Source organism: Arachis hypogaea, chromosome 12 (genome assembly GCF_003086295.3).
Source record: "Arachis hypogaea cultivar Tifrunner chromosome 12, arahy.Tifrunner.gnm2.J5K5, whole genome shotgun sequence".
NCBI classification, from domain to species: domain Eukaryota; kingdom Viridiplantae; phylum Streptophyta; class Magnoliopsida; order Fabales; family Fabaceae; genus Arachis; species Arachis hypogaea.
In genome coordinates, this window is record NC_092047.1 from 2,535,399 (window position 1) to 2,550,683 (window position 15,285).

The window sequence follows — 15,285 nt, forward strand, 5'->3', positions numbered from 1 at the left end:
ATAACACTCTATTCATATGTTGCATCACATAGTCCTTCTTGAGCAACTAAATAGCTGTTTTCAAAATTATTGATTTGAAAAAAAGAATCAAAAGCTAATCAAAATTATGTTAGCTTCAAAACTCATCAACATAAGAAGGAAAATCTCAATATCGCTTATCAAATCCAGAACAAAGCATCTCGATCAGAAACTCAGCAAATTCATGCAATCCACAAATCCAAATACAATTCTATAAAGAAATCAGATTGTAATTCACAACAAACATAAATCAAACCTTTTAAGTAACTCATGAACTATTGACATTAGGAATCATAGAGAACAACCCAAAGACGAAGAAGATTAAAGCACACATTCACAAAATCGGAGAAAATTAGAACTAGCTAGGAGAGAAATCGCGAACCAGAACCAAAACTGAAACCCTTGCAAAAACACATTCGAGAAAATCTACCAAAGGATATGTCAAGATTGGGTACAAAAGGACAAGAGTAGTAAGAAGCGGTAGAGGATGCATGCTCTCAATAATCAGAAGACAACAATGACATAGAGGACAAAGAAGACATTCCTATAGGCCTTTGATAGTGCCACAATTTGTACAAATAGGCGCGCTTCTATTTATACAATTGTGATCCTATCATAGGACACTTGCTCCATATTACACAGATTAAACCTAAGCTCTGATACCACTTTGTCACGACCCAAAATGAACCATGACCGGCGCTCAGGAAAACAGTTCCCTAGCAAGCCTATCAGACTCAAATACAAATAAGAAAGTTACAAATATTTTAAAGAAATTTACAGTTCCTAAAACGAATAATTTCATATTTTTATTAAAAGGTAAAATAAATAGATATAGATGGATCCTGCTTGTGACATATGGAGCATATGACGTCTAAGAACTCAACAAAAATGAAGTACCAATTGCAGATCATTACTCTTGAATAGAAGGCTCACACATTCAAGTATTTGTTCCTGAAAAATATTTTTAGAAAAACGGAATGAGTTTTGCAACCCAGTGACTAGACAATACATCTATAATCCACATGAGACCATATAAACATTATTATAAAAATAATCTTAGTTAGAAAATAATAATTTATATGAATATGTGAATCAATAAGGGAGTTCTCATACAGAAATCAAATCAAATAGTCCACACTTGGGCGGCTCTACCTCTAAGGGTAGCCCTTTCCTCTAGCGTGTCCGTACGGAATAACAGATCCAACGTGTGGCCTACACGTTAGGCTAGCAACGCCCCTGCTAGCTGAGGTCTGAGCCAGATGCATCTAGGTTAACGTCATAACCGCCGTTAACTACGGTTTCTAATACGAGCCTCCCAAACCAATTCAAAACATATAATTTCAAATACAACAAATCTTTCATCTTTCAAATATATAAGGTATCGAATCAAATCAAATCAGATAATACTTTCTCATCCGAATCATATTCAATCATATTTTCTCAATCTTAAGGCATTTCAAACATGTTTCACAATTCCAAAATAAGTGAATACCAACCAAATTTCAATACTTCAAAAATACATATTCAAATAAAACCAAATGCTTTAAGATAATATAAACTTTTATTTTCAAACATACATATAGTCTCATAAAAATATATAGTCTCATGTGCATATTAAAATGAGCTTCACAAGGATAAATATTTAATTCTAATAAATCAATTAGTAAAACCAATTTAAAATCATTTGATAATAATTTTTGTGAGTATAACTAAGTTCAAAGTTCCGTATATCAAAATAATTATAGACGTAAAACCAAACCATTATAAATGTAAAGCCTACTCACAACATGGTCCTAAGGGACCGAAGATATCGAACCCGGAGTGCCAGAATCCAAGGTGAGGAGGATGGAAGTAAAATGAAATGAACGAGCGCAGAATTTGGATCGAGACGGTGGCAGCAACTTCCACGGCTACATCGCAGATGTAATCATAACATCAACAGCTCCAACCGTTCCATGATAGCACTAATACCAGTACCCAAGATAATTTCCAGTAGAAACGCAACAAATAGGGCGATAGTACTAAAACAGAGATATATTATCACAATTAAAACCAGAGCATATAAGAAAAGAAGAAGATATAGCAGAGTAAAGGTGGAAGCGTTACAGTTTCATAAATGGAGTCAGAACAGGGGAAAATTTGTGCTGATTTAGAGACAAGAATGAAGGGGGTGTAGGGCTGAGCAAGATCACAACAGGGACGGAGACGGTTCGTTAGTAGTGACGTCGGTGATGCTCCCCTGACGACGAGCTCCGTTGATGGCAATAGCAGACGCGACGATGGTGAACGGCTCCTCCATCGCGACTCTTTCTTCCTCCCTTCACTGGCCGACTCAAACTCTCCCTCTTCATTCAGCAATGACGGTGACCCCCAACAAAGATGGCGGCGGTTGAAGCTTAGCGGCGACAGAGACAAGGCGCGGCGGCTGTAGGCGGCGAGGCAGAACGGCAGCAATCCTTCTTCCGCGTCTCCTCTCTCGCACTCGTCCCCCCTCTCGGACGCACCTCTCTCGGTTCTGGCCTCTGATGGTGACGCAACTGCAGCGAGCTGGACGCGACTGGCGGCGACGCGACGGGACACGAACGGCATGCTCCAGGCCGGCAGTGATGAAGTGCGACTCTCTCTCTCCTCGCATGGTGGCTCGGCGTGGACAGCTCCCGCCTTCCTCCTCCCTTCTCTTCTCGCAGTCTCCCCTTTTCTCTCTTTCCTTTTTCTTTCTTTCTTTTTTTTTTCCGTCAGGGTCTGGGTGTGTGTGCTGTGAGGAAGAGGGTGTGACGGGAATGAGAGTGTGTGCGGTAGTGAGAGGTGAGTGAGTGTGTTAGAAGAGGGTTAGGGTTTGGTTTGAAAAAAAAGAGGAACAAGGGGTATTATAGGGATTTTACATAAATGAAAGAAAAGAATGCAAATTTTCCAGGCGGCATAGTTCAACTAGTTAACAATGAAAGCTGTTGCACCTTTGATTAGAAGTTAATTAAATTAACTGTTTCATGCTTGGTAAGATGTAGATTATGATAGCTTTAACATATAAGTAACACTACTTCAGCTAGGTTCAATAATGATGTTAATCATCATCATGCCTTTGAATTAAAAATTTAATAAAAAAAAAGGCTACAATTCAAGTTAGTTCAAACATGACTACTATTGATAACCAAACAACCATCTATGGTTCCTATCTTTGAAGCAAAGCACTGAATTGAATAATCCAAGTAACTCCACATGTAGTGTGGATATGAATCCTATGATACACATCAGTCATTAATTTAAACTAGTGTACATACCAATTAAAATGAAAGCTCAAATCAGAAAACACTACTGCTTCCCAACACATTAATCCAGTTCACATCTCCATATATATAGATATACATGTGCAATGAAATCTCTAACATCTGTGAACTTTTACCTGCAAAAGATGGCAAAAACAGAAGGGAAAAAATTGTTAAATTATTCTGAAGCTTCAGCTTCCATTTCAGGTAAGACAATAAGCTATATTTTCTTTTAGCCTATCACTCAAAGTTGCAAACCACATCATGTTCTGTTATATTGTAAAAAGAAATTAAAAGAAGATTAAAGAATAGAAGAAAAGGAAACAAGGAAAACCATATTAAAGAATGTCCCTATTGATTGGCGAAAGTTTTAATTTTACCTCGAATATTTTCAAAGGATTTCAACTTTATCTCTTTGCTAAAATTATGAATGATCGATGGTAAATAGCATCTAAACAGAAAGTGAAATCTATAGATTTGAAAGACAGAAAAAGAATAAAATTGAAGTTACTATATGGCAATACCAATAAGTTTATCATAAATATCAAATAGTGGCAAAGGCAGAAACACAATTTTACCCTTCAGTGCATATAACTAAATCAAGCTTTTATAACATTTTTTCTTTTTCCCAACAGAACAGGAAAAGTAAATTCTCGAATGGAATGGAGTGGTGTAAATTTACCAACCTGAAGCTAAAATATTGTATAAGATGAAATCTCCACCATTGGGTACTTTTACTTCATTACCATCTACCTGCAGAAGATGGATAAAAACAGTAAATTTCATTTATCCATAATGTAAAGAAATTCTCAAATGTCGGATACACAATATATATATATATACACACACACACAAATACATTCCCTGCCTTTGAATTTATAAGAATGACTCTTTTTTGAGAATACAGAGGATATTTCTTTTGAGTACAACTACAAAGTGAGAGGTTTCCCAATGAGTGAAAAAAAATGCAAATTTATATCAGTCCAACTAGTTAATAATGTCTAAAGAACGAGGGAGGTGTTTTCTTTTGAGGAAAAGGAATTTTATGCATGTATAATTGAATTGTGGTGGCATAAGAACCGTGAAGTTAGACAATTACCTGCACAGAAATCTCTATTCAGAATACTTGTTTGTCATCGACTTGAATGGTGGGGATGTGGGAAATTTTGGGCCAGATTAGTTGATGCTTGTTCTTGCAGTGTTCTCCCAGCAAACGACACCCTTCAATTTTGAGTAGCAAGAGAGAGGGAGGCAGCTTTTCTCCTTCCATATTCTCCAGCTTGTAGCAGAAACGAATGTGCAATTGTTGAAGGGAGGTGAGGCGGAGAAGCTCGTTGCACTCCAATGTCTCCAGATTATGGAAGAAGCGTATGTTGAGAGTGGTAAGGGAGGGAAGGTGAGGCAGCGAACCCACCTCTGGGTATGACTTTATGTTGTCGCAGTAAGAACCTAAAATTGTAAGATGAGTGAGGGCGTGCAAGTTGCCCATCCATGATAAATCCCTCATTTGTTGCTCGCAAATTCCCACTTCAAGTGATTTCAAGTTAGGCGGCAAATAACCCTCCAGCAACATGTCTTGGTAACCAGATATCTCGAGAGACTGTAGACTTGGGAGTAGACTCTTCATGTCACGTGGTAATGCCTCCAACTTCTCGCACCATCTGACTTGAAGATGAGTCAAGTTGGGTGCAGCCAGTCCTTCTCCTGCAAATGACACTAATTTGTCGCAATTAGAGATCTCGAGATGAGTCAAGTTGGGTGCAGCCAGTCCTCCTCCTGCAAATGACACTAATTTGTGGCAGGAAGTTATGGAGAGACGTTGAAGAGCAGCGTGTGGTGCCTCTGACATTGACACTGATTCCAGATTCCTACACCTTTCTATCTGGAGATTCTTGAGATTGGGAAAGACATCCAACGACAAGGAGCTCAGTGAATCGCAGCTGTGTTCTATTTGTAGCTCTACCATATCATACTTGTGCTGCTGTTGCTCTGGGAATTCTAGTTTTCTACAACTCCGGATTTTCAGCTTTTGCAAAGATTTGGGAAAACAATTTCCCGGAAAGGATACATGATAGGAATACCCTATGATGTGTATTTCTTGGAGGCAACTTAGATGGTTCATGCTCATCATTGCCTTTAATGCAGACTCCCACACATATTCACGTCCCCTAATTGATAAAGTATCCCCATAAAGATTGGTCTCGATGTGCTGTCCAAAATCATTGCCGTATATATGTAGTTTGCGAACTTTGGAAACATCCGACAAAGAAGAAACGATTCTGAAGAATACCTGATTAAGCATCTCTTCCTCCAACATTGGGCAATTTCTTATTTCAAGCTTCCTAAGTTTAGGAAATGTTTCCGACTCAGATACGTGCCACACCTCCCAACATGCCATGCTATCAAATAACAAAATCTCGAGTGAGGGAAACGGTGCAATATGCGAAGAATGATGATCTCCTTCATTCTTGTAAAACTCCTCGCCAATACTCCTCAGCAGATCGAAACCTTCAATGCTTAGGGACTTAAGAGATGGCAGCTGTCCAAGTGAAGGCAGCATGCAGCAATTCTTGCAAGACTTTAGAGATACACGTGTCATGTTTTGGTAGGAACAGTTCCCCAACCAATCTGGAAATATTGTACCCTTGTATCCCTTGATTTTCAACTCTTTCAACCCATTCTGCGGTTGCAAGTTATCGAGGATGTCTCTTTCTTTTTGTGTGCTTGAAACTATATCATCACCTGAAGACCATTCCAAACATAATTCATCAATGTGCTTCTTATCCATTATCTTTGCCCTCTTTGCTTCTTTCACATCAACAATATTCTCCAACTTCTTAATCTCAAGGCATCCATGAAGATTTACCAGCCCTCCTAACTCCTGGATTCCATTGTCTTCGTGCTTGCCAACGACAAAGGAACTTAGAACGTACAACTGATTCAATTTGCTCATTTTTCTGGGCATTTCTTCCAAAGAAGTTCCTCTAATATCAAGATGCCGCAGACTCACAAGATTATGCAAACCACTAGGCAGCGTTGTTAGCTCAGAGCATTCATACAACTTCAATGTTTGCAAATTACACAAGCTGCAAAAAGACTCGGGTAATGTCTCTATTCCAGTATAAGAGAGATCCAGGTAGTGCAGATGGATCAATTCTCCAATTGAATTAGTCACCTCATCAAATATATTAAATTTTCTAAAGGATAAAACTCTCAAGTATTTACACTTTGATAATATCTCACATGTTGCCGCTTCAATGTTGCAGTTGAGAGATGAGAAATCGCTAAACAATAATAATGTTCTCAAAGATTCTACTTTAGAAATAGAATTATAAAGTTTCGAGCTACAATGACGTAAATCTACATACAAATGCCGAGTCTGAATCCTTATCTCCTCCTCTTTACCAAGTTCTTCTGAGTTGCAATAGAAATCTCCAGCAAGGAATATTGCTAAATCATGCAACAGATCATGCATCACAAAATAATGATCATCATGATAATCTTGAATCTCTGTGAAAAATAATCTGGAAGTAAGTTCATCAAAACACTCACAACCAACTTCTTCTAAACTCTCTCCTCTCTTTGGTGGTGGTAAAAGATCTTCTGTCATCCACAAAAGGATTAATTCATCTTTCACAAATTCAAAATCCTTGGGAAATAAAGCACAATAAACAAAACAACGCTTTAAATATGGAGGAAGATGGAAGTAACTTATCAGTAATGCTGGAATAATCTTACTCTTCTCCAGAGAAAATTCCCAAATGTCACTCATTAGTATCTTGTTCCATTCCTCAACATCATGCTTTGTACGTAACAAGCGACCAAGTGTTTCTGCAGCTAATGGCAAACCATCACACTTCTTGACAATCTTTCTACCTATTTCTTCAAGTGCTGCTCTCCCATTTGACTGTGGAAAAGATGCATTTTCTGCAAATACTGACCAACAATAGTCCTCCGACAACTTCCTGAGAAAATAAGGGTGACAATTTTGAACTGCGGAAGCAACATTTTTCGCCCGAGTAGTCAGAAGAAGAATACTTCCCTTATTCCCATTTTGTTGGAAAGGGGTCATAAAATTACTCCATTTGTCACCATCATCACTCCAAACATCATCCAGAACAATAAAGAACTTCTTATTCGACAATTTTTCTTTCAAAGCGCGGTGAAGTGAATTAAAATGCTCAAGACCTTGAGTATCTGGAGAGATCTCCTTTATGACATTCCTTGTAGTCTCAACAACTTCAAACTTCTCCGAAACGCAAACCCATGCTTTCAGATCAAATCCCTTCATGAACTCCTCCTGATTGTTGTACAGCCATTGGGCTAAAGTTGTTTTACCAACCCCACCTATGCCAACAATAGCTATCACAGACAGGTGATGATCATTGTTGTCCTTCAGCATCTGGACTAAGGCCTTCTTGTCATCCTCCCTGCCATACACACTCCCTTTTACAAGAGAACTGGATGGAGTCCTCCAGCTACTAGTGGGAAGCTTTTCAAGACCTAGGAAATCTTTTTGTTTTCCAAGATCCTCAATTCTTCTAACCACCGCTTCCATCCTGTCTACCATGTCATCTCTATCTCGGTTGATGAAGGAGCTAAGGTTCCAGGAAGAACTTGCATTCTTTTGAGTGGTGGCTTTGAGGAGGACAGCATCCAGCAAGTCCTCAGCACAGTAAACAGCATCCCGGAGACTATCGAGCCACTTCCTCACAGATGGATTACCGAACTGCTTCATCTCAGCATCAGCAACAAGAGCTTCAGCACCCAACAGAGCAGTCTTCAGCCTTTCAACCAAGTCAGGGCCAAGTTTCTTGCCCAACACCAAGTTGACAGCATCCATTGTCAGGAACCGGTCAAAGACAACATTAATGAAGCCAGAAAGAAAAGCTCCACCAACAAGTGCACCAGCCATGATATGATCTCAACAACAACAGAAAAAGTCAATGAATTTGCAGAGAAAGGTAAGAGAACAATGGTTGCAGGGTGTAGTGAACTCAATAGAGGGGGTTTTCTTAATCAAGTTTTCAAAGAAGGTGTCCTATATGATATCACGTGGTATCGGTCTCCAAGGTAAGTATAAAAAATTCGGTATCAGTGGAGTGCTTAGCTGGCTCTTCACTAACTCCATTTGTTAATTCTTGTTTGAAAGAAGCAACACATTGTTAAATAGCAAAAATATTAGTGGTGTGGTTTCACTGTGACCAATGGACACTAGTCCTTGTGGGAATTATATAAAACTAAGGAGCATGAATCTGCATATCAATCCTGGTATTATGGTAATAATATAAGGTTAAAATCTGTTGGCAATAGACATTGGCTTTCACGCCTTCACGTGTTGATAGCTAGCTTATCTATGAGGTTGCTTTAAAACATAAGTCCGTACACTGTTAAATATGTGATGCATTGGGACTAATAAATTTTGTATTTTTATTTCTGATAGCTGATACAGAATTGAAAGTAGAGGAAGCTTTCAAATGCTGCATGACCAAATTTAATCATGTATAGAAGTATATGTACTTAGAGCATTAGGCGCTCATGATGATTCTTTATTTCTTTTATTGGATTGCTGGATGTAAATATTATCTTCTTGTCAGAGAAATACAGATAAAACCAAGAGAATTTTCCAAAGAAAGTGGCATATACAAGCTACGTAACTAACAGTTAAAATTCTTCTTTGGAAGGTACAGCACAATTGGATTTTATCTTTAATCCTAACTCATGACTATGCAGTGTGATTGCAGGATTAGCATTTTGTGTGCCCAATGGAATTGTTGTCTTTGTGATAATTTTGTTGCACAGTTAAAAAATTCTTTCTCAGAAGCTTAATAATGCATGGCAATAGCGTGTGTGATTCTTCGCTTATGTTGAATCAACAAAAATTCTTCTGTTTGACCATAGAGATTCAGATTCCTTTCTTGTGATAATGTTATATATTTATGGTTATTGTGTTGAGCTCCCTTGTTCAAAAAGAAAACAAATTTATGGTCCAGACTCCAGAGGCAAGATATTTAGTTTACGTTAACATTGCACAGTTATTTTTCTTTTACTCTATGACATAACATAGACACACTATAGCAATAGTTAATAGCAGCAAAATAGTAAAGAGAAGGCAGAAAAATACAACTAATGAAAAAAAATCTCTCAATGAGAGTTAAAAAAAAAATCCAGGAGAAGGTAAAAAGCTTCATTATTCATTTGAATCAAAGGAACAAAATAAAGAAGTCTTAGAACTTGCAAGCACTGGCCACACATGCACAACTCTTCTGCAAAACCAAATAGTCTCCCACAAGATTAAATTAATGAAACTTTCCGGCAGTTCTACTATAGAGTTCAGACTACAAATCACACCTCCAAATTGAAGAATTGTTTGTGAAGAATCTCCAGTTAAAATTTCAGCTCAATATCACAATGTTTTCCCATGTGATCGTTCACTTGATGAAAATAAGTTGCTGCTAGAAAAACCTGCTAGGGTGAAAATAGCACCTCCTCTCAACTTTTCTTCTATTTGCTCAACTGCTTGTGTCCACTCAAGTTAATCCCAATCTGATTAGGTTAATACATTGATGTTAAGAAAATGACCAGATTACCAGAATCTCTATGATCATTACAAGAGAATATGAAAAATCTAATAAATGGAAGTACAGCACAACCAATCTTCCTTTCTACTATCTCATGTTCAAAGAGACAAAATCAGTTTGAGGAAATTGGACATTAAAATAACAATGTTGCAGTGAAAATTGAGGCTGACATAATGTCAAAAGACAGAAAAAATTGTATGCAGTTACTTATACGCTCATCAACATGCATTTGCCAAAGAGGCTGCCCAATGCACATTCCATTGGTTCATGAACACAGCTGCATATATTGAAAGCAGATCCTTGACCATAGTGGTAATCTCCACAGACAGACCCCTGGAAATTTTGTTTGAGTTGAAATTTATAACTCACAACAAATGCTTTAACATAGTTCACTGTAGAATAGTTGATGCATTATTTTCACTTTTAAATCTAAGCTTTAACAATCAAAATAATAACACCATTTTCTGCAGCTCATGACATTCTTCACAACTCCTTCACCTTCTAATGACTATCTCAGGTAAAGGATTGTGATCTTTAAATGTGGAAAGCATATTCTTGAATCATGTGTGCATTAGCTACATACCTTCATCACCTTGTGAATCTGTCTGATGAGGTATCCAAATCCAGAAAGGAAGAAACAGTTATTATTTCGGGCCTCTAACTTGAACGGTGGGGATGTGTGAAATTTTGGGCTAAATTTGTTGATTCTTGTTCTTGCAGTGTTCTCCCAGGAAAGGACACTGTTTAATTTGAAGTAGCAAGAGAGAGGGAGGCAGCTTTTCTCCTGCCATATTCTCCAGGTTCCAACAGTACTCAATGTGCAATTGTTGAAGGGAGTAGACTATTCATGTCACGTGGTAATGCCTCCAACTTTGAGCACCTGCTAACATTGAGATGAGTCAAGTTGGGTGCAGCCAGTCCTTCTCCGGCAAATGACACTAATTTGGAGCACCCACTCATTATTAGACGGTGAAGAGCAGCGTGTGGTGCCTCTGACATTGACACTGATTCCAGATTCCTACACTCTCTTATCTCCAAATTCTTGAGATTGGGAAAGGCATCTAAGGAGAACGAGGTGAGGAAATCACAGCTCTCTAATATTAGTAGCTCAACCAAATCATACTTGTGCTGCTTGAGATTGGATAACTAGCTTGCGAACCTTCAAAGCATCTGATGAAGAAGAAACAATTCTCATGAATACCTGATGAAGCATATCTCCCTTTAACATCGGACAATCTATTATTTCAAGACTCTTAAGCTCAGGAAAAGCTTTTGAGTCAGGTAAGTGTCATTCCTCCCAACATGCCATACTATAACATTTCAGACTCTCCAACAAGGGAAAAGGAGGAGCAATATGCACAGAAGGGTCGCCAATACCCTTGTAAAACTCCATGCCAACACACTTCAGATGAAGAAAACCTTGAATGCGCAGGGCCTTAAGAGATGGCAACTGTCCAAGTGAAGGCAGCATGCAGCAATTGTTGCAAGACTTCAGAGATACACTTGTCATATTGTTGTATGAACAGTTCCCCAACCAATCTGGAAATATTGTACCCTTATATCCCTTGATTGTCAACTCTTTCATGCTGTTGTGAGGTTGCAAGCTGTCGAATATATCTCTTTCGGCTTTTGTGTTCGAAACCATATCATCACCTGAAGACCACTCCAAGTATAATTTGTCGATAAGATTCTTGTTTGTCATCCTTGCATTCTCTGCTTCTTTCACATCAACAATATTCTCCAATTTCTTTAGCTCAAGTGATCCATGAAGATTTGAGAGCCCTCCTAATTCTTGGATTTTGTTATCTTCATGCTTGCCCACCACAAAGAAATCTAAAGTATGCAAGTGTTTCAATTTGCTTATTCCTCCAGGCATTTCTTCCAAACAAGTTTTTCCAAGTTCAAGATGCCTTAAATTCACAAGATTATGCATGTTTCTAGGCAACATGGTCAGCTTGGTACATCTGTACAATATTAATGTTTGTAGATTATACAAGTTGCACAATGATTCCGGCAACCTATTAATGCTACAGCATGAGAGATTCAAATAGCGTAGATGAATCAATTCACCTATTGAATCAGGTAATACATCAAGTTTATGAAAGGATAAAACTCTCAAGTATATAAACTTAGATGCTACACTTTCCATGCTAAACAAATCATCAATATACAACGATGTCCTCAAAGATTCTGATTTCGCAATGAAGTTAAAGACTTTTGTGATTGAATGACCTAAGCTTCCACGTGGGAAATATGACAAATGACGAGTGAGAACCTTCTTCTCTTCTTGTTCACCAAGATCTTCTATTCTACAATAGAAGTCTCCGGCAAGGAATATTGCCAAGTCATGCAAGAGATCATGCATCACAAATCTCTCAAATTTGTACTTAGCTGGTTTAAAAAATAACCTTGAAGCTAATTCTTCAAAACACTTGCAACCAACCTCTTCTAAAGTCTCTCCTCTCTTTGGTAGGCTTAAAAGATCTTCAGCCATCCACAACAAAATTAGTTCATCTTTATTGAAAACATAATCTTTCGGAAACAGTGCACAATAAACAAAACAACGCTTCAAATGTGCAGCAAGGTGAAAGTAACTAATTAACAATGCTGGAACAATCTTACTGTCATTTGTAGAATATCCCCAAATATCACTCCTTAAGATTTTTTCCCATTCCTTAGCATCATGCCTTCTGCACAAGCAACCAAGTGTTTCTGCTGCTAATGGCAAACCGTCGCACTTCTTGGCAATCTTTTTGCCTATTCCTTCTAGTGTTGGGTTCCCATTTGATTCTGGAAAAGAAGCATTGGCTGCAAACACTGACCAACAACAGTCTTCTGATAATGGAATGAGATAGTGAGGGTGATAATTTGTTTGGACAACTGAACCAACATCTTCCTTGCGAGTAGTCAGAAGAATAGTACTTCCCTTAACCCCATATTGGAAAGGGGCTAGAAAATCCTTCCATTGATGATGATCATTGCTCCAGACATCATCCAAAACAATAAAGAACTTCTTTTCCGACAATCCTTTCTTCAAAGCATCTTGAATTGAATTGAAGCTATCAAGATCCTGAGTGTTTATAGAGATTTCCTTTACTATATTCTTTGTAGTCTCAACAATATTGAATTTTTCTGAAACGCAAACCCATGCTTTCCGATCAAATCCCTCCATCAACTCTGCATTATTGTACATCCATTGAGCCAAAGTAGTTTTACCAACACCACCCATGCCAACGATAGAGATGACAGACAGGTGATTCTCATTGTTGTCATTCAGCATCTTGATTAAGGCCTTCTGGTCATCCTCCCTGCCATACACCTTCCCTTTTTCAAGAGAAGTGGATGGAGTTTTCCAGGAGAAGCTAGCAGTGGAAATCTTTTCAAGTCCAAGCTTTCCTTTGCGTTTCTCAAGATCTTCTATCCTTCTGACCACCCTTTCTATCTCATTCTCCATCTGCCTATCTTCAGAATTGAAGATTCTACCCAAGAGAGTGACCTTTGTAGTTGCAGCTTTGGTGCAGGCACGGTCCAGCAAGTCATCAGCAGTGTAAAGAGCATCTCGGAGACAGTTGAGCCACTCCTTCACATCATGGTTATCCAGTTGCTTGAGCTCTGCATCATCAACAAGAGCTCCAGCATCTGTCAAAGCATTCCTCAGCCTCTCAACCAAGTCAGAGCTAAGCTTCTTGCCCACAACCAAGTTGACAGCATCAGCAGAAATGAGCCTGTCCAGGACAACATTAATGAAGCCAGACAGAAAAGCTCCACCAACAACAACTCCAGCCATGATCTCAAACAAGATCAAAGTAATCAAATTTTCAGAATAGAAGGAAAGAACTATGCTTAAAGTTTTCAGAATAGAAGGAAAGAACAATTCTTTGCAATTGCAAGTTAGGAACCAAACGTGGTATCAATCTCCGAGATAACTTAATTCAAAACAGTGGAGTAACTTTTCATTTTTATAACACTATACTTTAAATGTTATTGTCATTTTGGAAGGTGCACCGTAATTGCATAAAACCTTTAATGTTTAATCATATTCCTACTTTTTGAAAGATGCAATGAGATTTCAAGATGTATAAAGTTCAAACTTTTTTTAGGACCAATGGAAATGCAGTCTTTATCAGAAAGAATCTGAATAATTTGCTTCATATAATTGTGACTGACTTCCACAATATGAATTTCATTATTAGTATTTCTTTTTATGAGAAAGTCTAGGGCCAGCACTTTTATCAAAATCTAGCCAGCACTTAACTAGCAAAAGAAAAGTGAGTAATCCCACACCATTGGATGAAATCTCACACCATTAAAAACACCAATGATGACTAATTGATGGCTACAAATCACAAAACTTGTTGGCTCCCCAGCACTCCTCTTTTTTTATTATTTTAATAATCCAAATTGAGATGGTTAATCACCACCAGATTGTTTTATAAAAGTTACTCAAGCTATTAATACCAAAAAAATATCTCATGTTTTATCTTTACAAATTTTGATATCCATGCATGTCATCTAACAATAGCTCCCACTTCTTCCTCTTACCATTCATAATTTTCTACCAATTAATGCACATGTACTTCTGAAAGATGACGTTTCACTTTCAGATTAGATTTTGACATTTTGTTCTAGATAGATAGCTTTTCTACAAGTACTTTTTTTTTTGTGAACTATCAAAAATATTTTCTGATGCATTAATTACCATTTCAATATTAAGAAAACTATTTTTCAATATCAAGTTTTTAACCATCCAAACTCCTCCAAGTTGATCTATTGCATGTTGGAAGTAATTCTAGACTTGCTTTGCTCAAACGTAATTTATAGCCCTTTTAATCATTAACAACAGTACCGAATTTATTTCTCAAACCATGCAACAAAATCAACAGCAGAAGATAATTTATTACATAGTTGATCTACTGCTTAAGTCACATTTAAATACATCCATAACATTAGGAATTTGTTTGGTAACTATCTTATCTGACTCCATAGTCTCAATATATATGCATCAGTCTTAAGACACTTATCAAACACAACCTAAGAGTTTATTCCTTAATGACTCAGTATAAGAAACATTTGGACTAATCTGGTATTAACATACACACTAAAAAAAAAAAAAAAATCTTACCTACCACATAACTAATCTGGTATTAACATACATGAATATGTGCTTTTGGAAACAGCCGTCTTTTTTATTTCATTTCAGTAATTTTGGGATATGGTGCACAAATACTCATTTTATTATCATTGAATCTTAGTATGATCTTTATTTTTTATGTTTAAATTTGTAGTGTTCATCTTTGGAATATAATGAACAAATATTTATTTTACCATTGATCGCTCGTGACTAAGTAGTAAGAGAATTCCAAATTGAACTCATGTATTAATGCATTGGATATCAACGATAAAACAACAAAGAAATATACAAA

At 37.5% G+C, this 15,285-nt stretch overlaps 2 protein-coding genes and 1 long non-coding RNA gene across 4 annotated transcripts; all 3 read right to left on the bottom strand.

Moving 5' to 3' along the window:
• Window positions 1-802: 802 nt before the first annotated feature.
• Window positions 803-2,861, bottom strand: LOC140176929 (uncharacterized). The gene is made up of 3 exons (XR_011868172.1): window positions 2,125-2,861; window positions 1,803-2,039; window positions 803-969 (listed from the first exon to the last, which is right to left on the bottom strand). It is a non-coding gene; the product is annotated as an uncharacterized lncRNA (long non-coding RNA).
• Window positions 2,862-3,062: 201 nt separating this feature from the next.
• Window positions 3,063-8,334, bottom strand: LOC112726311 (putative disease resistance RPP13-like protein 1). Its single transcript, XM_025775646.3, has 3 exons — window positions 4,381-8,334; window positions 3,968-4,034; window positions 3,063-3,418 (listed from the first exon to the last, which is right to left on the bottom strand). Exon 1 carries the CDS (start codon window positions 8,194-8,196, stop codon window positions 4,399-4,401), a length of 3,798 nt encoding a protein of 1,265 aa, XP_025631431.1. The 5' UTR covers window positions 8,197-8,334; the 3' UTR covers window positions 3,063-3,418; window positions 3,968-4,034; window positions 4,381-4,398.
• A 1,119-nt stretch (window positions 8,335-9,453) lies between these two features.
• LOC112726315 (putative disease resistance RPP13-like protein 1) lies at window positions 9,454-13,851 on the bottom strand. Of its 2 annotated transcripts, none has more exons than XM_072208504.1 (2): window positions 10,446-13,851; window positions 9,454-10,195 (listed from the first exon to the last, which is right to left on the bottom strand). In XM_072208504.1, the coding sequence occupies exon 1, from the start codon at window positions 13,647-13,649 to the stop codon at window positions 11,151-11,153; it is 2,499 nt and encodes an 832-aa protein (XP_072064605.1). In that variant the 5' UTR covers window positions 13,650-13,851; the 3' UTR covers window positions 9,454-10,195; window positions 10,446-11,150. The 2 variants fall into 2 exon arrangements, with proteins under 2 accessions (XP_072064605.1, XP_072064606.1); XM_072208505.1 differs by having other exon boundaries at window positions 9,454-9,827; window positions 10,446-13,848.
• Between the last annotated feature and the right edge of the window lie 1,434 nt (window positions 13,852-15,285).